This window comes from Larus michahellis, chromosome 13, assembly GCF_964199755.1.
Source record: "Larus michahellis chromosome 13, bLarMic1.1, whole genome shotgun sequence".
Lineage (NCBI taxonomy): Eukaryota > Metazoa > Chordata > Aves > Charadriiformes > Laridae > Larus > Larus michahellis.
The window spans coordinates 4,913,232-4,937,251 of NC_133908.1; the positions used below are offsets into that span (position 1 = coordinate 4,913,232).

General features: G+C 46.3%; 1 protein-coding gene, 1 long non-coding RNA gene and 2 other non-coding genes across 8 annotated transcripts; 1 reads left to right on the forward strand and 3 right to left on the reverse strand.

Moving 5' to 3' along the window:
- Window positions 1-4,212: 4,212 nt before the first annotated feature.
- LOC141750991 (U4 spliceosomal RNA) lies at window positions 4,213-4,353 on the reverse strand. The gene has a single exon (XR_012589838.1). It is a non-coding gene; the product is annotated as a U4 spliceosomal RNA (small nuclear RNA).
- A 442-nt stretch (window positions 4,354-4,795) lies between these two features.
- LOC141750992 (U4 spliceosomal RNA) lies at window positions 4,796-4,936 on the reverse strand. The gene has a single exon (XR_012589839.1). It is a non-coding gene; the product is annotated as a U4 spliceosomal RNA (small nuclear RNA).
- A 42-nt stretch (window positions 4,937-4,978) lies between these two features.
- On the forward strand, window positions 4,979-20,257 carry SIRT4 (sirtuin 4). Of its 4 annotated transcripts, none has more exons than XM_074606563.1 (6): window positions 4,979-5,094; window positions 6,866-6,927; window positions 10,127-10,632; window positions 11,318-11,612; window positions 12,764-12,966; window positions 16,554-20,257. In XM_074606563.1, the coding sequence occupies exons 3-5, from the start codon at window positions 10,133-10,135 to the stop codon at window positions 12,926-12,928; spliced, it is 960 nt and encodes a 319-aa protein (XP_074462664.1). In that variant the 5' UTR covers window positions 4,979-5,094; window positions 6,866-6,927; window positions 10,127-10,132; the 3' UTR covers window positions 12,929-12,966; window positions 16,554-20,257. The 4 variants fall into 4 exon arrangements, with proteins under 4 accessions (XP_074462664.1, XP_074462666.1, XP_074462663.1 ...); XM_074606565.1 differs by lacking the exon at window positions 16,554-20,257 and adding an exon at window positions 13,414-14,192 and having other exon boundaries at window positions 4,982-5,094; XM_074606562.1 differs by having other exon boundaries at window positions 4,987-5,094; window positions 6,759-6,927.
- LOC141750816 (uncharacterized) lies at window positions 13,850-24,013 on the reverse strand. 2 transcript variants are annotated; one of them, XR_012589798.1, is made up of 4 exons: window positions 23,896-24,013; window positions 18,036-18,093; window positions 16,383-16,456; window positions 13,850-14,833 (listed from the first exon to the last, which is right to left on the reverse strand). It is a non-coding gene; the product is annotated as an uncharacterized LOC141750816 (long non-coding RNA). The 2 variants fall into 2 exon arrangements; XR_012589799.1 differs by lacking the exon at window positions 13,850-14,833 and adding an exon at window positions 15,157-15,370.
- Between the last annotated feature and the right edge of the window lie 7 nt (window positions 24,014-24,020).

Here is a 24,020-nt window from a genome sequence, read left to right on the forward strand (position 1 = left end):
GGCTGCGGTGCTGCTGCCCGGGGGGAGCCCCGCACACCAACACTCCCCGCCCCAAAAGCCTTCAAACAAATTGACATTTCTGCATCCCAGATGCACCCGATCCACAGGGAAAGCCTGAGCAGGTGAAACCTTTCCTGAACAATTTTCCACAAGCCGTTGCCACCAGAAAGGGAAGCCACCAACCACTTCTCCTTTGCTCTGTTTAAAAACCCTAACAGCCCTGCTGGATTTATCATGTGATAGCGCGTCTTGAACCACCATTTCCCACTTGCTTTTCATTTCAAATCGCTCCTAAACCACACTTCAATGCGCCAAAGTCCTTGGCCTTGCCCGAACCACAGAGCAGCTCCACCCTCCTCAGAGTGTTTACTCCACCATCGCACTCCAGCCAAGTCGACATGGCAGGAAAAACAGTTGCTCAGCCCCAGCGCTCAGCTCCGAATCTGATGAGAGATACACTGAAAACTATCAGTGTGGGAAAAGCTAAGGATTCAGGAAACATGACTCTGGTAGCACTTTTCCTTACAAAATTACTATGCAGTCAGAGAATGTTCTCAGAGCTGAACAGCACATGTCCTGTTGTTGAGACGAGATTACAGGATTGCATTTTCATAAAAACAGCAACCATGAGGTCAGCCCCGAGCAATCTCCCATGCTTTATTTTTCACTCTCTAGGCACAAACACACCCAATTTCCCCAGCTAACACAATTCAACAGACATCATTATTTCCTGTGTTAAGACGCGCTATAATGAGAACTATCACTAGGGGGGCTGGGAAATATCCCCTCCCTAGTCCCAGCCTATGCTTGCGAATAATCAACGGCCTCCAGGAAATTCATTCCAGGTTTAACTCCAAATCTAGGACTGCTCAGAAAATTACACTCTTACCGAGATCTAAGTACAATACAAACATAAACTACAAACCGTGTGCTTCACCATCAGTGCCAAGAATCTTGCCTGACACCCCCCTTACTGGTCCCTGAGCAAAATTTAAAATATTATTTGAAGGGATTGTTACGTTTTCTCAAAACCTACCACTGGCTGTACAGTGATGACTTTAGGATGTGATCCCTCAGGTGGAGCAACATAAAGCACTAGCATTTGCTAGTAGCATGGTGGACCTAAGGTCATCAGAAACGTGTCCTTTCCTGGGACCTGTATGTTTCTTCTAGTATCTGACTTCACTTGTGTTGTATTTTTCCCTCGGCATAAATGAAGTGCCCACTGCGCTCTGTTCATACCGTAGCCTGCTGCGCAATTCTTACCTTCAGCTCCCTACAGCGGCCTTTAGGAGTCTGGAAGTGAGCACAAATCAAGAAGGCAGTTTCTACTCTGTCTCAGGGCTGAAATTAACATGTCAGCGCATCAATTAAGGTTGCGCCCACAAGAAATAGGTTGTGTCCAAGCTGCTCAGTGTAAAAAAAGACAAGTCATTGCCTCTAAAGCTTTGCTTACAGCTTCAGCACTGCCATGAAAGGGTAGTGAGGTGGAAAGGCAGTGTCACATGAGTGATTCTATCCTCTAGTAATACAGCTTTTAAAACCAATCTTATTCACATTCCACTCCTCATATCCAGGTGCTGTTCATAACTGAATTCATTTTCACATGCTAACATTTCTTACTTAAAAATGTCTGTCCCTTACCCCTCCCACCATAGCCTAAGGAGTAGCCGCAGGTTAAAACCCAAGCTGTTAAGACAACTGCTCAGTGGTGTAGGCTCAAGCTAAACTCACTCAAACAACGTTCACCCTCTCCTGTCCTTCTTAACGACCTGGAACTCCTGTTTGTTCATCATCTACTTGCTTTCTGCCTCTGAAACTCTCACTGACTCACGAACACCTGCTTGCTGCTCAACCACCATTCTTATGCAGCTGCCAGCAGAAGCAGCTGCAGTTCCCCGGTGACAGCCACCTCCAGCAAACTCTTTCCCACCAGAACAGTGTGTCCAGAGGCTGCTGGTGGGGCTGAGGGGGAAGTGACACTAAGAGCAGCTACATCCCTCATAACTGCTGCCGGATGGGAAGCGCTAGGGAATGAAGGTAATGCATCAGAGAAATACATGGGGCTTCCTCTCATGTTGTGCCCTGTGACTAAGACACATTATGACTCGACTTATCTTTCACAGGTGTGACAAGGAGTTATTGTGCCCATTTACAGATGGAAAACAGGGCTGGGAGCTGGAAATAAAGTCAGCCAATGAGTCAATATCAACCTAATGTCGGACTTCAGGACCTCCTGGCTCCACACAACCCAAGTGTTCAGAGTGCTTGCTCAAGGCATCTTTCCCTCCTGCCAAGCATCATTTACCAGTTATATACCAGCTCCATAGTTGTTGCTTGACCCACTGACCTCCACACACTTGACACTCAGACTGGATGGATTAACTGTCCGCCTGTCCCCTTCAGGGCTGTAATCTCAGACTGCCTGCCAAACAGAGGAGCTATCCAAACTCATTTCATAATACCTCCTATGAAAGACACCGTTATTTACAGCAGACTAAATCTATGTCAGAGAAGAACAGATACGAAGCTACTCTAACATTTAAGGCACGTTTAGAGCTTACCTGTATACTTTCCAGAGAGTGACTTGAAATTGCAGAGCGATGACAATGACTTCATTGCGGTGTGTGTCCTCTGTGCTGTGCCCCATGGACATCGATGCAAGGGGATGTAGCTCCTTCTTCAGGTGAATGCATAAAAGAAAAATTCAAGCAGAGCTTTAGGCTTACGGCAATGGCAGTAAATCTCAACGTGCAACTTCCCCATTCAAGGTCCAACTTCACGTTTGTTGAAAGCATCTATTACAGCAAAACGAACAAACGTGGTTTCTAGCATAAAATGTAGGACATGACTTTGCAATGCAGAATGAAAGCACCATGCCAGTGTATTATCACAGACAGTTTTGGCAGAAGAGACGAGAAACAATCAAGTGATAAAACCAATACTTATCAACACAGTTTATATAAATCAAGCAATTACATGAAGTGTATTACACACTGTGAACTACATATGCTTTTGGTGTTTATCAGCGTGGCTTATTCTGACAAAAGGGTTATGGCACCCCTATGCTTCAGGTTTTGATTTCAAATTGATATTGCTAGCAATGAAGTGCAAACGAGGGGAAAATGAAATCTAGATTTCACTGTCACTTTGGTCACACTTTGGTGTATAACAGCAGAGCATAGCTGAATCTTACAAATAAACCTGATAAAGATGGAACATTAATGTTCACTACTAAGTTTTCTACTCTGCCTAGTTATAGTTTAAAACAGCTGCCTAGCTCAGGGTCTTACCGGCAGGGTAAGAGCATCTGGATGGCACACACGACCACAGAGAACTTCAGTGGTAACCTGTCAGCAGTATAAGCTCCCTAATTCATACAAAGGGACAGAGGGCAGCTGCTTCCAGCTCTGGCGGAGGTTCAGCCCAGGGAGCTGGTGTGCGATGATCATTAGTCTCCCTCCACATGGTCTACTCGTGTTAAATAAGACAACAGCTGCAACTTAGAAATGGATGGAGTTTACTTAACATAAAGTAGCATTTTACACCAAACTCAGCAGCTGCTTTTTTTACAGAGTAAAGGCTTATGATTCTTTTGTTCCTTTCACAAAAAAAGGAGGTTTGGGGTTTTTTGGGTTGTTCCTTTTTTTTTTCTTTTTTTTTTTTTGGGGGGGGGCATGGTGTGGTTTTTTTAGGCCAATGATGCCAATAGATATACATTATCAAACCCACAAAAAATGCAGGTTATGGTACTGTGCACTGAAAGCTGTTCCCTAATTGGTTTTGGAGCACTTCTGGAATCAAGCATAATTCAGACTGCCAGTCCCCCTCACTCGCTCCAGGAATGCCAGCCATCCCCTCGCTGCCTAAGCCACCTAGATCCTCCTCAAGGGATCCGCCCCAGCGAGAGCCACACGAGCAATGCTTCTCCAGTACCCCAGTCCCTCCACTTCCATTTTCACGGGCCGCTTCCTCCTTTAGCAGCTTTGATAGAAAAAGGCAAGTACGGAGCTTTTAATGCAAACGCGCCCTCAATTTATTAACCCATGTTTTTGGCAAGTGCAGGCACCGGCAGCGGCGGGAAAGAACAAAACTTGTATCTCCTCAGTATAAACCTCGATATTTCACCTGAAGATACAAGATCAACCAGGACCCCCCCCTACACTTATCAAGCCCCTCCGTTTTCCATCTATTTTTCACACCGAAATTCAGTCTCCGTAGAGACTGTCAAAAATTGCCAATGCCGACTATATTTCAAGTCGTCATGGCGGGGTATTGGGAAAAGTTTTCAATTAGCAATAATCGCGCCTCGGATTAACCTCATTGGCTACGATACTGCCACTGCGCAAAGCTAACCCCCTCCTCCCACCACCGCCACCCCTCGCCCTGGGGCCGCCGTTTAGGTCGGGGCGAGCGCCCCTGCCCGCCCGCGGCCCCCCCCCGCGGTCCCCTGGCACCGGTCCCCGGCCGCCGCCCAGCCCCCCGCGCCCCCGGCGGGAGCGGGGTACGCCGTTTTTCCCCCCTCCGTGCTGAACGGCGGGATGGCCGCGAAGCTTGCTGGGAAGGAGTATGCAAAGTAGGCGTGACGTCAGCCAGGCAGCTCCCGCTGAATGAGAGGGTCCCCCAGCGGCAGCCCGTCACAGGGACACCCCGCCCGCCTGGGGTCCCCCCGCGGCGGTGAGCCCCAGCCCAGCCCGAGTCGTTTTCCGCTACCCTGCTGTGAGATAAGACCGAGCCCGCCCAGCTCGGTGCTGCGGTCTCTCTCGTTAATCTGCCGTTAACCACGTGTAAGCAGCCTCCGAAGAGGCTCTCAAAAATTGCCAATGCCGACTGTATTTCAAGTCGTCATGGCGGGGTATTGGGAAAAGTTTTCAACTAGCAATAATCGCGCCTCGGATTAACCTCATTGGCTACGATACTGCCACTGCGCAAAGCTGACCAAGAGCTCCACCCTCCCGGTGCCCGCCGCCACCGCCCCGCCGCCGCGGTCAGAGCGCGCCGCCGCACCCTGGCGTCCCCGCCGGCCCGCGCCGCCGCGCGCCCCCCGCGCTGCCGCCGGGGCCGGTGTTGGGGGAAGTTACCGAAGGAGGCAAGGTTACCGGAGGCGGGGGGACACGGCGGCGGGGCACGCGGGGGGTGCCGGGAGGGCGCTATGGTAATGAGCGCCGGGGAAAGGGCCGTCCCGCCGCCCAGGGCCCGTCCTGGGGGCGGGGGGTGAGTTGGCCAAAAATATCTAACAGCATAAGGGTCATTTACACTCACGGAATTGCCAAAAAAAATGAGGGTCGTGCCCTACAGCTCGTCAGGGACCGGGCACCGAGCAAGGGGTGCGCTTCTGCCTTGTGATCCCAAAGTTACACAGTGCTGTATCCGAGCTCCAGCTCTTCTGGGCTTCAAAGTTACTGTAAAAGGCGAGAAAAAAAATGTTTTGGACTAATGAGCAAGAGCTGTTTGGAGAATGCATTTGAAAAGCAGCCCAAATTATTAGAAAGAGCCCCTTGTGTGTAAAATAGGTGAACAGCTAGTACTAGCCTGCTACTGTGCAGCAGTCTGGACCTCCTCTGATTGATTTGTTCCTCAAAAAAATAAGACTCCTTTGAAAAAAAACCCAAATCCCTTATTGCCAGGTAATTGTCGAGACTGCCGCCTGCACCAGGCAAAGCAGCACCCCAGCTCCTGGTGGGGAGCACGGGGTAGGCAGCGGGCAGGTCACCACAGACCCGGGGTTGAAAACTACCTGCGTGGTGTCAGCTCTGCAAAGCACCGCGGGCCACGGGCACACAAGGACTCAAAGAAGCCACCACCACTAGCCACCTCTGCCCGCTTCAGGCTTAGAAAGGAGGATCTGTTGGATCAACTGGAAAAAGCCAGAAGAAATCCCCGCCGCTAACAAGGCACTAAGGTGGGAGCAATCAGTGCTGTTCTGCAAAGATGGGCTGAGCAGATCCACCAGCACATTCCTGCTGCAAGGTGGTCCCTCCACCCCAGCACTCCTAGTTCCCCTTCTGCCAGCTGCCAGGTTTCACTGGGTCAGCTCACCAGGCCAGCAGAAACCCACCTCCAGCAGAGCGGTAACGGGTAAGGATGAGATAGACTGAACCCCAGCAGGAGTCACTGAACTGCACAACTGATACAAGCCCTTTGGTGGCAAAGAATTCAATCCTGAAGTGGCCAAGCGTGTCTGACTGTGCCCCAGGAGAGGTCCAGCCAGACCAAAGAAACAACCACCCTCTCATTTGTCATCCATGCCTCCTCCAAAAGCTGTGCAGAGATCCCTTGTCCCAGACTGACCTCTTGGGTTCTATCTGGCCACATTAACTGCAGCACAATGCATCAGATTTTCATTATTTGTCCATCCATGCTGCCACAGGCCTTTCCACATCTCCAAAATATTTTTCCTGTCATCCCAAATGAGCTTAACTATGAACAACAGGACTGCCAGACAGGTCCATCTCTCCTGGGATCAAGTATAGGTACCAAAGGAAGAGTGCCAGAACAGGGCAAACATATCAGCTCAGCATACTCCCATAGCCTCCAACAATTTACATCTCAGGGAGTTCCAGAGCTCGAAGAGATGTCTTAACAGCCCTCAGTGGATTTTTCTTCCATTATTTGTTCAGTCACATTTTAAGCCTAAAACCAGTTAGTATCAGTGAAAAGAAAATTCATGCTTTTATACGGACAAGCATCTACAATGCATTTTATCAATTTGTATCAAATCAAATCTGATTTTATTCTGTATGCTTCCTTGAGGGCAGCTATGAAGCTCAGCGTTTTCAATTCCACTTTATCGGGTGTCAGGAACTCGGTTATTTTCCTTCTTTGAAGCATGGGAACTGTAGTCTTTGTGAACTACATTTCCCAGAAACTCCTCTTCCGGCAGCCAGCCTTTTCCTTCCGCGGTCGGGGAGGGCAGCATTATGAAAGGTGAGTTTTCAGGCGTTATTCACGATATCACTCTTACTTCATTAGAGGTACTCGGGCTTGTGTCGCGTAGCGTACCCGCCCCGCCCCCCCCCCCCCCCCCCCCGTCATTATTACAGCAAAAGAGACTGGGATGACGTGGGTGTCCCTCAGAATTCCTGTCCCGTATCCATTTGTAGGAACCTGTTTATCTTCTACCGTGAACTTATCTAATCTCTGTCTGTGGAGCATCTTGGATGGGTGTTAAAAACAAACTCTAGCCTCGGATATCAATAGGTACATTTAAAGAGTTTCACTTACTATGTATAGTAGTTATTTTTTTTATTCTGAGCACTTTCCTTTTAAAAGCAGCTTTGCATTTCACAGGAAATACTCTGTCCTTTCTAAGTGTCTCTCCTCCGCTGTCCTACTTCTGTGCTTCACAGCAGCTCTCAAATGTACCTGTTATTTTTGCTGCTGGGCCTGCCATTGCCTTCTCTCTCTTGTGGGCCAACCCATTTTATATCTCCATTTCATTCCCGCTCAAAACATTTCCTTCTGAGAGATGTTCTGATGAGAAGGGACAGGAATGGAGAATTTTCATCAGTTAAAGCAATTTAAATACTGTCAGACAGGCTTAACAGCCTCCGGGGAGCATCATGATAGAAGTTCCTCTCAAAGCAAATTACAGTTTATTGGGAGACTTTGTCCCTTCATAGAACCATAGGGTTGGAAGGGACCTCTGGAGATCATCCAGTTCAACCCCCACTGCCAGAGCAGGGTCACCTTAGAGCAGGTGGCACAGGAACACATTCAGGCGGGTTTGGAATGTCTCCAGAGATGGAGACTCCACCACCTCTCTGCCACCCTCAGGGTAAAGAATTTCCTCCTCATGTTTAGGTGGAACTTCCTATGCTCAAGTTTGTGCCCATTACCTCTTGTCCTGTCCCCGGGCACCACTGAAAAGAGCCTGGCCCCATCCTCCTGACACCCACCCTTTAAGTATTTATAAGTGTTGATAAGGTCCCCCCTCAGCCGTCTTTTTTCCAGACTGAAGAGGCCCAAATCCCTCAGCCTTTCTTCATAAGAGAGGTGTTCCAGTCCCCTAATAATCTTTGTAGCCCTTTGCTGCACCCTCTCCAGCAGTTCCCTGTCCTTGAACCGGGGAGCCCAGAACTGGACACAGTACTCCAGGTGCAGCCTCACCAAGGCAGAGTAGAGGGGGAGGATGACCTCCCTCCACCTGCTGTCCACACCCTTCTAATTAATTCATATGGAAAATTAAACCTCTTCAGAGGGAATGCCCAACACAGCTCCTGCTAAACATCAAAACAAGGCAAGAATCATTGCGAACAGAATGCACTGCTTAGATTTAAAAAGTAATTCAGAATATGGAGGAAGTCCACTCTTTCCTGTAATTCAGCTAATGATGACGCAAAGCCTTGAGAACTGGAGATGAACTGAGACAAACCTACTCTTTGCCACTTGCATCAATTTAGTATCATGATACAGCTGAATGCCCAAACTTTAAACGTATTTAAATATTGCTCTATTTACTCTAAGAACTGGCACTTGAGGGGGACCAGGGACGTGAGGCAAAGCAATTTGGATGGAGCAGGAGTCTAAAAACCACCCAGGCACTGAAGCACAGGTCATCAAAAGTACCTAGATGCCAGCCTTTTAGACGATTAAGCTCATCGCTTGGGTACCTCTGACTTTCTCAGAGCTGCGCCCAATCTCACAGGCACTGCAAGTTTCCTGTAGGCAGCGTTCATGAAGCTGCCCACATGCTGCAACCATTTGACAGAGCCCTCCTTCAAACCACTGCCTGTAACACCTGGAAAGGATCTGCTCCAGCTGGCTGGGGACTCCCAGTGAGACCCAGTCCCTTAGGCATCCTCCCAGTAATTTGTGATGGTGAAGGCAGAAGTGTGAGCGGACATGAACCTGCATCCAGGTGTGCCACACCACCCAGCAAGCTTTAAGCATCAGACTATCTGGGGCCTGTTGCCCAGATGATCTCTAAAGAGATTATCCCCCTTTTATCAGTAACTCAAGTCCTTCCTCGATCTTCCAGATCTCATACAAGCCCCCTTACTAAGGGAGAGGGTGGGAGGGAGAAATAGCAGACAGCCAGTTCTCAGTACTGTTTCTTTCAATGTTTTTTGTACTTTGTATGCAAAACCAGAGAGGCCCAGAAAAAATAGTTTTAAAATAGTGAAATGGAGAAAGGAGAACTACAGACTGCTAGAAAGACTAAACAAAATCAATGTCCAGACCAACCCACTCCTGTCACAACAGGTCCTGCACACAAATCCAGGCTACTTGTCAGCAAAGCCATCCTGCCGGTCCCTAACAGGACATGCCATTCCTCCCTTAAAGCAGGATCTCTCTCCCATTCCTACCTGCCAGGCAGTTGTTTCTGACCCCACACACTTGTGTGATCCTTTCTCTCTCAGCAAAGCCCCCTGTTCCTGCTGGAGAAGCAAAGCAGTACCCATCCGCATCTCCCCCATCTGACACTGGGGACATGGCACCCACAAAGGAGGAGGTGCCAGAGGCATTTAGCCAGTGTCTTAATTATATTCAGTCCCATTTCAAGGCCTTTTCTGCACCAGGCCTTTATGGAGGGGGGGAAAAAAAAAAAAAAAAAAAAAGAGAGAGAGTAACTCCAGTCAAGGCCTTTGTCCCGAAAGAACAACATTGCAGGTTTGTTTTATCTCCCTTCCCACAACGCGTGCAAAGGATGGGGTAAATAGAAAGCACTGATTTGGAGCAGGCAGAATGTTAAAGAAAGCAGAGCAAGGGTCTCTTCTGGGGAGGAACCAGCTCTGGGTGGACTGCTTGGCCTCCCTGCACGTATCTGGGAAGACTCTGCATGTTCAGGTCTTTCTGGGGTCTTTACAAGTCCTTTTAGGCAGCCATCCTTCACACCAGGATAGAAGAGCAGGAATCCTGCAAGTCAGGGGTACTAACTTCGTCCTTATACCCAGAGCAGTTCTCAGTGTTGCCCTCTGTGAAAGGGACAGACAAACTTTGTCCTTGGATGGTGGGCTTTAGTTAATATTTTCAAAATAATTTGTGTTTCTTTACCAAAAAAAAAAAAAAAAAAAGGCAAAGGATACTTAGCAGCATCATTTTTCAGAGAATCCCAAGGAAATGGAATTCAGGACATGCTCTTTGCTTTCCTTTACCTGCCATGTGTTCTGTTCTTGGCTTTTAGCTGAACATGTTCTCTGCCAGGAAGATGTCAGGAGTTTGCAGAGCCATCAGATTCCATCATTTCAGATCCCATTCTGTATCCAGGGCCTCTCCAAACTTGGCCTTTGTGCCAGCCTGTCTTCCTCCAGATCCAGTGGATGTAGAAGAGCTGCAGCGCTTTGTTTCGAACTCTAAGAGGCTGTTTGTAATGACTGGAGCTGGAATTTCGACCGAATCGGGGATCCCAGATTACCGCTCTGAAGGTGTTGGGCTCTATGCCAGGACAGACAGACGGCCCATCCAGCATGCTGAGTTTGTTCGTAGTGCCAGTGCCCGGCAGCGGTACTGGGCAAGGAACTTTGTGGGCTGGCCCCAGTTCTCATCCCACCAGCCAAACAGAGCACACCTGATACTAAGAGACTGGGAGAAGCTGGGAAAGCTGCACTGGCTGGTGACCCAGAACGTGGATGCCCTTCACGCCAAAGCCGGGAGCCAGCGCATGACAGAACTGCATGGTTGCACCCACAGGTACTCTCTGTTGGCAGAGGGAGGATGGTTAATCCTCTGGTCTCTCATTCAGGGTGACTGACAAGCAGGTGCAGTGTTAGCTGCTGAGAAAGGAAGCAAAATGTCGATGCTATGTTCCTGGAAATGACGCACTCAAGGGTGGTGTTGGGCTGGGGCAGAGGAAAAGATCACAAAACAGTGCTGTTCACAGCACAGTATTGAAGAAACGTGAACACCACCCCATTTTTTTGAGCATTATTTGGATCATTTCCCTTGGAGCTGGCATCAATTGGAATTTCCCCTTTCCTTGCTACAGCAAATGTCCTCTTAGGGACAAGGACAAGGGAATCCTGAGGATGCAAGGATTATCCAGGGCTAAGCAGAGTGGACAGTGCCAGAAATGCACAGGACGAGTGGACTGGAGAAAGGCCACCACAGCCTGGCTGTGGTCACCCAAAGTTTCCAGATGAAAAAGCACAGCCTGCACTGGGAGAGAGGTGTAGGAATGCTCTAGAGTGTTCCTCTACAGCATTCCTACAAAGCAGTAATCAGAGAGAGAAAGACAGCCTCTTGACCTGTACTATTTGGTAAATAAATGTGGATAATGACCACAGACCTTCCAGGCCTTCTAAGGAACAAATGACAGACTCCAGACCTTCAGCTGACATGAAACTCTCCGTTAAGACGACTTTGCTCTGAATTACAGGGTTTTCTGCCTGGGCTGTGGAGACCAAATCTTGCGCTCTGAGCTTCAGGACCATTTTGAAGCTCTGAATCCTACCTGGAAAGCTGAAGCGTTCGGTGTGGCTCCGGATGGGGATGTCTTCCTGACAGATGAGCAAGTGTGTGATTTTCAAGTCCCAGCCTGCCGTAAATGTGGTGGAATCCTGAAGCCCGATGTGACATTCTTTGGAGACACAGTGAGCAGGGAAAAAGTGGATTTTGTGCACCAACGCCTGGCAGAATCAGACTCCATGCTGGTGGCCGGATCCTCTATGCAGGTAAATAGGTCTTCCTCCCACACTGCATTCCTATTTTTGTGCTACTCTGCCTGCAACAATCCTTAGTTCCACAATTTAGGACTACTAATTGCTGGTGGATCACAACCGCCTCCCAGAGCTTCTTTGTATTTTATTTTTACTGTGGTTGGAATCTGGCTTCACAGTTGGCCTGTTTGGGGCTTCCCTGTCACTTTATTGCCAGTCTACTTCATCGTGCTATAACTAACTTCATTCAGATCTCTCTCTGCTACCTCCTCCATCAGTACATTGTAGGTTCACAATTGCCTATGAAGCCAAGATACCTGATAAATTCAGTCCTGCAGACATCAGCACACCACATTTTTTTTGCTTGAATTTTTTAGCCCTTGGCACCTTTATAGGCCTCATGGCATACCGTGTGAAATACCAGATTTTAGAACCTCTAATTCCTAATTAAATTCTCAGTAAGAGAGCATAAGTATTTCTGCTTGCTGCTTAGGATTGTCGTTTGTATCACAATGTGTTTTGTCCATTAGCCTCTTATCTATAAGGTAAGGTAGTTGAGAAACCCCTGTTGTTTAACCCATAAAGCTTTTGGAATAGAATTTGTGTAAGAGAAATTTTTCCAGGAACAAGTTCTATTACATTAAAAAAACCTACTCTAACATCTCCCTGAACAAGATAAAACCAAGGCTGCCTGATTGCAATTCTCTTGGCTTCAGGATACTGGAGAAAAATTCCTTGAGCTTGCAATTCTTAAGCTTATAATCCTTTGTACAGGAATGATTGAAATGCCTTGGGTTCATTCTTGTACTACCTAAGCTAGGCCATGTGAGAACCATCAAAAGTAGAAGCATTTAAGTACCTATGATAACTAATAAAAACTGCTGCAGATATTTACTAAAAGACAAAGACATTTCCCTTCAGTGTACTATGAAGTTTCAGTTTCTATGAAACCAAAAATCCTGCAGTGACAGAGGTTAAAAGCTGTTCTTTTCTGCATACTCCTGAATGAAATTTCCTACCTGAATTCAGTGCCATTGCCTAACACAGCACGTACCTACAGCCCCTTTTCCCACTGCCAACAGCAACTATTTAACTTCCCTTACTCCTTTCTGTAGCTCTTATTTTGCCTAAGCTGACAGTAATTTTGTTTTCTGCTATTCCTGCAGGTATACTCTGGTTACAGGTTTGCTCTTGCTGCCCAGGAGAAGCAGCTGCCAATTGCAATCCTTAACATTGGGCCCACAAGGTTAGATCACTTTGCGTCCTTGAAACTGAATTCCCGCTGTGGAGAGCTGCTGCCTTTGATTGTTGTAAATGACCCAACAAGCTGAGTTTCAGTAGCTATCAAGAGTAAAATTATTTCTACAAGGTGAGTACCTTCCCTGGTCAGTCACCTTACAGGGTAAGAAGATGGGTTCCCATCAAATGCTGAGACTGAGATGTGCTGATTAGAAATATGTTCCCACAATGCGCACCAAAATGTGGCTGTAAATTTGCATCTGTAACTGGTATGCTCTGATGGGCCATGATACTGTTTCCCATGCTCATAAATAAAAAGCATACAAAGTGCTAATGCTCCCAGAAAATTAGGCTAGAGTAGCCAGAAGACTCGGCAGTGTGGAATTCCTATCTGTTTGTCACAATCAGAAAACTACAAGGAATAATCTACAAATTCAGAGAACCTGATCAACGCTGTTGCCCTTGCAACTGACAATTCAAAAGCTGTGCCTGGTTGAAAAAGATCCGGCTAATCCTAATTAAAACACTGCTGTTTAAAAAAATCCATTCCATTTATAAAGCAGCTTCTTTCCTCCAGTCCTGCAGGACTCAATCTCAAAAGGGGAAAACCTCAATCTAAGAGGCAGCTGTGAGATCCAATGCATGGCCCCCGATGACACCAGGAGAGGGCAGCAAGCCTCCCACATGTCAGCCTGACCGGTTTTCTCCATTGAAACCATCTCCACTTCCCAGGAAACAAGATGATGATGAAAAAAGTACTTTTGTGCCTCACTTTGCCATTGTAAACAGTGCCTTTTCAGTCACTGGGACAGGATAATCAGACTACCATATCTGAGAACAAAATACCTTTCTTATAATTGTCCCCAGAGAAGAATGAGTGGCACAGATTTTGACCGAGTAACTTGATGCTATAGCACAGGAGGGCGGCGTGGAAAACCACTGTATCTGCTGGAGGATCCAATACCACTAGCAGGCAACTGTGGAGTGTGCAAAGAGGAAAAGGAGGCAAGAAGAACTGCAGTTGTCATTTAAAAAAAAAAAATGGTTCAAAACAGAATGTGAACAAGAATACTGTTCTTTAAGAGATTATTTGAAAGCACAGACTATTAGGCTGATGCCTTCTAACAAGGAGGGGAAGTTAGCATTTCTCTCAACTGTCAGCTGACAAGCTAAACTGCATTCTATCTGAACCCTTTAAAAATTACATATTGTTGAGATGCCAGAGGAGTTATTTTAAGCTAATCTGACCAGAACTGCTTCCAGTGTGGCTGCTACATTTTCCAGAATACATTTTTCGAAGATGTTATTTAATTAATGAATAGCTAAGTAGTGAATTAAAATTGTTTACAAGACTGATACTATTTGCACTGTAATTTCCTCTTCCTCCTATGATTTATTTAAGTACAGTCTCAATAGCCAGCTTAGATTAATTTTTTCCTTGCAAAAATGCAAGATGTAATTACTAACAGCTGATGAATTAAGAGAAATACAATTAAATCTGTACAATAGGTCTCCCTCAGGAGGTAATCTCAGGCTATTAATAGATATAATTTTCCACTCTCCTAACAGGAGATCCATCACTACTGGGTAACCATTTTTTGTTGATCCTTAGGGTGGTAACGTAAGCCATATTAAACCACTTACGGAGTAAAAAAGACAGAATCTTGCCCAGACTAGAGCATGAAATTTTTGACCCAACCTTCTGCACGAATCTACTGCTCCCCTTCTGGCAATGAGGGAGATTAATTGTCAGGGTCTTCCAAACGTCCCAGTCCTGCTTTCCACATAACATGTCCTGTATTTGTATTTTGACAAGAATGGTAACAAGCAGTTGGAAGCAAGGATGCCAGAGACATCTGCTAAAAGGTCAAGTAGCAAAGCAAGGACAACTGACCACACGATGCAGAGTTCTTTTTCGCTTTGTTGTTGATACAAATCCATATCAGGCAGGAGCAAGTAAAGCACAGAATCTTCAGGGATACTTAGGCACACAATTTCTGCAGAAGGTAGAGGGAAGGAATTAAGATACTTAACGTGTTTCATTTAAATATCTTAATATAGTCACATTTAACATAGCTATAATGGATGAGAGGAGAGATGGCTTCACGTAGAAGCCAAGCAAGATAACTTCAGGACCCCTGCCTCCATTCTGCACTCATTTAATGGATCCCACTTTGCAGCAGGTTAGGTATCTGCTGTTTGGTAGTGAAGAAAGCTCACAGACGTCACTGCATCTTTAGCATAGTACACCTGTCCTGCCAGCCAAAGCTTTTGCAGAAATCATTGTTAAGGCTTAGCAGAGTCTCCACACACAGACAGGAAGCTTGCACAGAGTGTTTATTCGCATAGGTTTTTCCATGAGACGAGAGATTTATGCTTCCTTAGCAGAGGAACTGGGGTTGGGTTTCTTACTATCCCTGTCTTCTGCACCACCTTGAAACTTGCATGACATAGATGTGTTAAAAACAGAGGCTGCAGTTTTAGTGCCAGTAGAGCCAGCATTTTGAGAAGGTGTGGGAGCATTGCCAAGAAGTCTAAAACAAGAAAACATTTCCAGTGAGGACTTGGCATTAGCAATGTTACAGGTAACTAAACCTCCCACATCTATCCCTGTCTCTTCTCCAGTTCAGCAGCTGAGCCTGTGGGAGAGGAGTCAGGGTGTCTCTTCAGTATCACTAATAAGTGAGTTGTGTTACCCTGCCCCTTCACTGATCACACTCTATACTTTTAAGTCATTGTCTGACTGACTTACAGTAAACAAACATTACAGTAAATTTCCTGTGCATGGTTTATCACTACTATATGTCAATAAGCATACATGCAAGTATACAAGGCTGAGGTGAAGGAATTCCATTATTTTTTTTTCTGCTAAGCTGATCCAGCACTACTAAAATTGACTTCTTTTAGAGCAGGATCAGAGCACTTCACCTCTTAACATGTTCCCCAAGACACCAACGAGAAGCAAGTTCACTCAACTGAGAAATGCTAAAGAAACCCTAAAGTTTCTCCTCCAAAAGCCGAATCTGCATTACTCTAGTGCTGATTGACACCTTCCCTTGTCACTCCTTGGGGACTATTTGTGTGGGAAGATGCAATGCAGAGAGATAACAGCTATCAGAAGATAACTATGTCATTGCAGGTAGCTAGGAAAGACCTATCGTGAGAAGTTCGTGTTTCTCATCTTACCAATGTAGTTACCAGCCTGGAGGGATTACAGAAACCTCCAGGGTTGAGCACTAGAGGATGCAAATTAGCCATGCTGTGGGAAAACAACAAACTCAGTAAAATAACTGACCTAATGTTCAGCTTTATTCTCTCAGCCTATGCAGAATTTGCAAGGGAGGAGGGGGAGAAATATTACTCCTGAAAGACTAAACAAAAGGAGGTAATCTTTGTGTTACTGACTGAAACTAACAGAAAAATTGTGTTACAGAGCCTGCGCAGCATTCTCTTCCCCCATTACCAGGAAGGAAACACAGATTCTTTCTGTCTACCTTGTCTGCTTTAAGCCAGCCTCATCCTCCGCATGATTCAATCCTCTCCTACCTTTTCTGACTCTCTGTTGTTAGACCAGTCCACCAGTATTTTAGATCAGGGCTTGAAGTTGTAGCTCTGTCCACCTGTGGGTGGCAAAAGTACACATCAGACAACAGCAAAAGGACAGTGTTTTTTACCACAGCTGAATCAACACCTTATGCTCTTCCCTTTTTCTTACAGCTGTTCCTACTAGGACAAGCCCCTCAGGTTTGGATAGAGGAGCTGAGAGTGCCTTATAATGGATTTTTCTGCTGCTCCTGTGAAAGTGAGGTTGGAGCTACCCAAAGCAAATAAAAGCTACTTCCTATTTGGCAAATCTTGGTTTTGTTTCTGGGCAAATTTTCAGAGCAAACTTTGTAATCAAGTCCTGCAGCCTGAGAAAGACATTTCACATACTGTGCTCCAGTGAGGGCAGCACAGGCTGCAAATGGCCCAGAGGACTTTTGCCTGGTGCGCATGGTATAAGTGCAGCCTCCCACATCTTACAGTCAGATTGCTCCTACTGACAGACCTGCTTATTCACGGCTTCTGGAAAAGGACAAAACACCCTGAGCATGGTGAACTTGGGAGGTTCAGGAACCTTGGAGTGAAGGCAACTAAATCTACCCTCTAGAGTGTTCTTCTTCCCCTGTGACTGCTTTGGATGCCACCCTTTCCCAGTCTTTGCAGCTATGAGGAGGAAAAGAAAAAAAAATTATTTTAAACCAGTGCCAACGTACTGGTTTCCTCAGTCTATTCATTCAAAACCTGGGGCTTGGGCAGGACAGATGGAGTCTCACATAACCTGTCCTAGGGCAGCCACAGGTAAACAGCAACTGAAAGCAACAGTCCTAGGAGGCTGTCTGAAGCCAATGGGAAAGGCATGAGGAGGGTCTCAGCCAAATGCCTGAAGTCAGAGTTTCTTATCGCTACACCCAGCCATTCTCTATGGTGTCTCAGTGCAGGATTTTTGAGATCTCAATTAACTTGGCCTTAGCAATTGTGTTTTTAGATTACAGTAAAGGTAATAGTGGTGAGGGAGTAAATTTACAACAGAGGACTTTGCCTCTCCAGTCCTACTGGTTTGGCCATTTATTATCACTGATAAATACTGTGACAATATCTTTCAGAGGCCAGATTCCTTCCGGCTGATGCTTTCTTTCTGTAGGGACAGGAAATTCTCATACATGGGCTGTTAGACAGCTTCAGTTTCTTTGGTTAGAGCCTTCAAATAGAGGTGGATGATGCATTTAGAATAACATCACAAAGGAGACCTTTAATCTTTTTCCTCCTCTTGTATTGGTTCTGTGAGCCTCTGTAACTGCAAAGGTCCCCAACAGGGGCTGCACAGCTGAGTGCTCTGTCACCTACACACCCAAATCCTGATAGATACAGGAAATCATGCAGGGGACACAGATGGACAATAAGAAATTCATACCCACTCACCCTGACAGGACAATTAGGCAAGCAAGTAACAATTACGGGGGCTAATAATAAGAGGAGAGGGAAAAAAAAAATTTAAAAAGCAAAAATCATTTTGTGTTAGAGGGCCTCACGATACAGAGCTGTGAATTTTACATGCTACAGAAAAGCAGTTTTGAGTGAACGACCTAAGTGCTTCTTGCCCTTGCCAAGACCCAGACAACATAAGCAGCTTCAGCATGTGCAAATCAGAAATGGTACCTTTTTGCTAATAAAAGATGATTTCTGGGCCATTTTTCTATTCCTTTATCAGAAGACCCTTGCAAAAAGAAGAAACATAGAGAGATTTAGATTTAGACACATGCTTTCCAGATTTCCAATGTGATCCTACATTTTCACATTGGCAAGGGCCAAGGAGAAGAAAATCCAACTGGACACTGTAATCCTAAAGACTGAATATCTGCAACAAGGCGATCTTTGCCCCAGAGCTCATAGTCTGACACAAACTGCTGCTGGTAGGAGCGTGGCAGTGCTTGGCTCCTCATTCAAGCAGGTACCATATGACAAAAATCAGATTATGCGCCTCCCCTATTTAGCACTTGGCATGACAGAATTTAATTGGGCTTCACAGTTGACTCCTGTGTCTGTGCACAGGACTGACCATGGCTGCAGCAAGGCTTCTCGTCTCTCTGTGCACCTAGAACTACTACAATAAAGAAGCTGTGCCTTGCAGGTAAGGAAAGCTGGAGGATCCTTGGGAAATTGAGATTATCACACAAGTGGGATGAAGGCTGCCTTCTCACTAAGATGAGTCTTTGCTGCTTGGGGAAAACAGCACTGAGGCTGAGACAAGAAGCAAATGCTTTTTTAATGCGTTTTCACAGCTTAGTATGAAGGGGAATAACAACCTCCATTTATTGAGCTGCACACTGCCAAATGGGTTGAAGACAATTCCTAAAGCTCTGCCAGATTTATGGTGATTGGCCCTTTCAGTCAGAGGGAAATTTGGAGCTGTGAAGAGCTGATCAAAGAGGAAAGCTTGTTTTAAAGGGGGTGATGAAACATAGACCTCGTGGCTCATGAAAACCACCCCAAAAAAATCCAGGAAGTAAGTTTTAGTGATGCCCCGCAAAATGGAAGATAAATCAGATGTCTTGCAAAGCAAGTAAGTATGTTTTTCCTATAGAAACTTGCAGCAAGTGGTTTCTGCTCAGGTGGTGATAAAAGAGAGGGACATACGATACTGTATCCAGCAGCAAAACAGTTGATCTGGGAAAATATCTTCTAAAAAAGACCACAGAATGCCAGCCACCTTTCTGGTGCTTTCCCTGAGCTCCTTCTGCAATTCACACTGGCAGTTACCATGGCGAGCAGCATTTGGGAGCAGCTAGCAAGGCAGAGAGGGCATTTCAGAAAGGCCTGGGCTGAACCATTCCTCCCACCAGCACCCTCCAGAGACCCCAAGCCAGTAATGCTACACAGCCCTTCCCTCTCCAGCTTGTCCTACTACACTTAAGCCTCTGCTGAAGTAGTCTACTAAATACTGTTAAGCTGTTACCAAACCCACAATACCACTACTTGACAGTTAGAAAAACAAGACAGTGCTTGCATGCAGCATTTAGCAGATGAATCATCTCAGCCACTTTATAGGGAAGGAGGTATAGCTACCCATAATGGACAGAGAAGGCCATGCCCTCCTTTTATGGCACATACTGTGGGGATGCAGAAGAACTGGAGTCAGCAGCAGTTGCCCTACAGGTTGCTGCAGCAACACTACTACTTGGTGTATTGGGGAATGGAGCAGAAGTCCCTTTTAGCAGCCTTTTGCTCACCTTCCCATGCAGATATGGTGCGAGGGAAGCATGTGCTAATCACAGGCTAAAGCACAGGGAACAAATAGCCTACGAATTCACCTCATCCTCACTGCCAAGAGACAACAGCAGTTCAAAGAGGTAAGGAAGCATGACAAAGCAATTAAATCAACAGAGTACTTACATTCTTTCTAAACAGAAGTATGCAGTTCAGCTCAATGGGGCACAGGCAGGCGAGCATCTAAGCATTTGCTCAGCAGGCCCTCACATCTAGGAAGTCAGGTTCAAGACCCATTCTTGTACACACTGTTGCAAGCCATCACCTCTGCTCCCTCACTTGGAACACTCTCCACCTGTATTCAGTTCTCTTCACGTTATCTTAAAAACACCTCTCCTGTCTATTAAGATAGGATAAATTGCATGCTGTCCTTTGTACTGCAAATAACTGTTGTACAAACAGCCAGAGCAGAAACACTGTATTTGTATACAGTGGTATTGAACCTGCTCTTTTCTCTCCAGGTGGCAAAGCAGTGTCTGACTCTGGGAGCGAGTTCTGCCAGGCATGTTGTACTAGCCATGAGCAGTCTACCCACAGTCCATAAAAATCACTGAAAATGTCAGAGACAAGCTGGGTAAAGTTTTTGTCTTCCAGTCCTTAATAAACTATCTCTCAAAATTACCACGAAAAAAAAATATTGAGCTTTGTTCAGATCTCCATACTGTCTCTGACTTTCCAAGGACCACTCTCCACAATAAAACTGGGCAAGAGACGTGTATGGGTCCCCATTCCTACGCCAACAGCAAGAATCTTAGCACCCCACCAGAAGGCCCAGCCGTGCTGACCCAATGCACAGCGGAGTCTGTGGAGCTCGCTCTCTAACAGCTGGTTATTTCAGCTGATGCCAGCAGAGCAGAGTGACTGGCTTTGCAGGATTTCTGTACATTGCAAACTTCTCTGCGTCTAGCAGGGTTGGCTATTCCCAAACTACAGCTTGGTGGGCTGCAGGAGGTTTTTGGTGTTGCACACACAGCATAAGTAGTGCAGTTCCTCACATCGGGGCACGCAGGCAGTGTCCGAGATGCGCACCACAGGAGCTGGGCCAGCCGAGGGAATGGGGAGGGACCTTCAACAGTTTGCAGAGAGAAGCGGGGAAAAGCAGATCTGCAACAACTGGCATACGAATCACACAGGATCTGATTTACTGCTCCGTAAGGGCCTTGCACTCAGTGACACCAAATTGCAGAAACAGTGGTGAATAGGAATAATTGTCTAACTTCTGTACAGGCCTATATATACCCACTATATGGCCTGGAAACCAAAAATCAGGCATTCATCTTGGAGCCAGAGCAGCAAATATCAAATAGGGACCTCGGTTCCTCTCCTAACTTAAGGGAGTTTTGATACCAACTTCAACAGCAGTAAGCTCTCGCTCTGAAAAGAAAGTCAAAGTAATATTTTTGATTAAGTGGGAAGGGTTTGCGTTACCCTTCATTGGATGTGTTGTTTCTGTATCTTGTTTGTGGAACACACTGGCAGTAAAAGGTGCTTTCGAAATGCTGGATATTAATTACTCAGAAACATTCCCCTGTCTATTCTAACAAACATTTCTGCTCCAACAGATGCATATTCTATGTGTGTGTCTCTTATTTTCTGGGACAGCAAGCCCCAGAGGCAACAGCACAGCCAACAGGCACACAGCAGATTCAAAGCAAAGAGGAAAACTTTGGTAGTGTTGCCCAGGGGACAGGGCACTAGGCTTGGAAGGATGAGACCAGAGTGAATTCTCAGTCCTTTGATCAATCCAGAAGTCACACTGTGACATTCAGAAAGTCACTTCGCCTCTCTGCATCTGTATTCCATAATGTAATAGACATAATGCTATGGCCCACACCTTTTTGTATTCTGGGCTCTACTGAGAAAAAGCATGAAAGAGATGGTAGATAAACAGTATCACTATTCTCCCCGAGATCTTTGCTGAATGATCAGGAACAAAACTGCTTTAGGAAGGTGAAAGGCAGAGACAAGCCAGCTGGGGTTTAAAAACACTGTTCCAGATACAGACGATATCTGCAATTCTGCGTGCAGCCCCCTGTCCTCTCCCTTTCCACTAAGGAAAGATACCCATTTACCAGATTCTGCACTTTTCTGCATCACTAACTAGACCGTGGCAGAGAAGAAGAAAAGCTGAGTCTGAGAGGAAAAGCAACAGTACAAGTGTCTAGTATTGCTCTCCAGGCCCAAATGGAAACTGAAACGGGGTCATTACCACAAGCATAGTTGTTTGCTCTCTGCATGTCTTGGCTCAGCTGGAGTACTTTCATCTCTGCAATGCCCATATAGTTAGAGTAATTCAGCTCGCCCTGCACAGCCTGAAAAATCTTGGCCTCAACAATAGAAAAAAGATAAGACAAGACGCTGATACTTCACTTCTGCAACGTAAGCCCACAAAGCCACCATCCCGCCAGCATCTCACACACCTGCTGCAATGGCTGCAGCGTTGTGTAAGGCTTCAGAGCTCCCACGGTTGCTGAGCACAGGGATTCCTTGTATTTCAGGTACTCTGTTTCTGGTCTTGGAACAGAAATACAGACTGGCATAGCAGAAAGTCTTCACGTAGTCTTTGTACTCCTCATAAGCTGTCAGTAAGTCAGTTCAATCACTGGCCTGCTCTTAAACTCCACAATGTTCCTCAAAGCCCTAAAGAGCAGCTTTGCAACAGCACACCCCCTTCAACTCTCCCTGCCTCTGCCATTGCCTACGACTTGCCACTTTACATTAAGTGGGAAGATCCCCTACACATGGGCTCACTCAAGGGCTGTTTAAGTCTACTGATAGGTCTTTTGCACAACCAAAGCAGCATATAAATGAGAAGCATGATCAAGGGACCAAACATAAGTGCAGGTTTATAAATATCTGTATGGAGTAAGACAGATATGGGACAAATTGGTGCCTTCATCTATCCACTGAGTTTATGTAGGGCATGCTAGCATGCCCCAAATGCTGGATGCCAGGAGCACACATACTACTCACCTCAAATCCAGAGAGTTCCTACTACAGGGAAAATTTATACCAACAGTTTCTGAAACGTTTCCAACTGCACCCCAGCCCTCTTCCCTGCTTGTGATGATATAGCTCAAAAGTACAGTGTTTCTTCTAGATAGTAATGGTATTTTACTTTTTTCTCTACACTGGGATTTATCATTTACCACTACAAAGGGATTTCAGTAACGTTTACATTTACTTAGAACCTTTACTACTCTACAAACGATAATTTCAGAATCAAAGCTAGTGTGTGAGCACAGGAGACCTCGTCTTGCACTTCTAGCCCTAGGAATGACTCATATTAGCAGTATGATGGGGGTGCCTCCAGGATCCTCAGGATTTCTGCGGAGGACCCCAAGAGGTCAATGTTTCCAGAAAATCCATGTACACAAACACCCAAGGAGAAATAAGCAATGAATACTGCTACAAAACTAGGACTCAATCTGCCTTAAGGTGGAGTATTCAACTGAGATACGCACAGCCTTCTTTTTTTTTTTTAAATAAAAGCAATTCACCATCCTATCTCATTATCATCCTAACACCCTCAAAGACCCAGTGACCTTTACTAAGAAGGCATTGCAAGTACCTTCAAATAAGATATCAAACCAGCTTCTTCCTTCTCCATCTGTTTCTGCTTTCTCAGAGCCCTCTTGCAGATCCTTGGGTTCTGCTCCGTGTTTGAGTACAGTTCATGCAGGTATTGCTGAGTGCAGGACAAAGACTGCTCCTTAAAGTCCTCTAAGGAAATCAGCTTGCAAAATGATACACTGAGGGGGTACTCATTATCAAACCCATCCAAGACCTCCACCTGTACCTGATCAAAGATGACAGGGCCAGCTGTATGCTCTCCTCCCGCTGGTGGAGGCAAAAGGGCCATTTTCTGGTGATGAACCAGGGCCTTACTCCTACCCTGTCAGCAAACAGGGACGCAAGCAGCTGCTGCCACAAGAGCTCACCAACATGCTCCTGAGCACCTCTGCCAGTAAAATTGCCTCTGTACCGTGATATCACCAAGTCTGTGTGGAAGTTTCAGATCAGGACCTTGTCAGGTCAGGAAAACTGGGGCAGACACTGTCCCTCAGAGGGGCTCCCTGCCCTCCCCTGACTTCCAGGCCAACATTAACTCTTCCCCTACAGCTCTGGACCAGGACCAGCGCTAGGCAGGTGAAGGCCTCCCCAGGGTAAGCATACATGAGTCTCTCAGAGCAGCAAACTGCCAGACAAATGGCTCAAGCCCCTCACAACACCACACCCGAGGGATACGCACCCACAAGAGGGGCAGCCAGAGAAGCAGTGCCTGCCCTCCAGCCTCACCAGGAGAGCGGCCCTGAGGAGACCCAGCGAGGATCCAGAGGCCTCGCAGCACTTTCAACCCGCAGCGTCCTGAGGGGA

What these genes read in the sequence shown, in the direction of transcription:
- SIRT4 (XM_074606563.1), top strand. Translation starts at nt 10,133, where the DNA reads ATGTTCTCTGCCAGGAAGATGTCAGGAGTTTGCAGAGCCATCAGATTC. An exon ending in CTGCATGGTTGCACCCACAG is followed by an intron (nt 10,633 to 11,317) that starts GTACTCTCTGTT and finishes TCTGAATTACAG; the next exon opens with GGTTTTCTGCCTGGGCTGTG. An exon ending in TGGCCGGATCCTCTATGCAG is followed by an intron (nt 11,613 to 12,763) that starts GTAAATAGGTCT and finishes CTATTCCTGCAG; the next exon opens with GTATACTCTGGTTACAGGTT.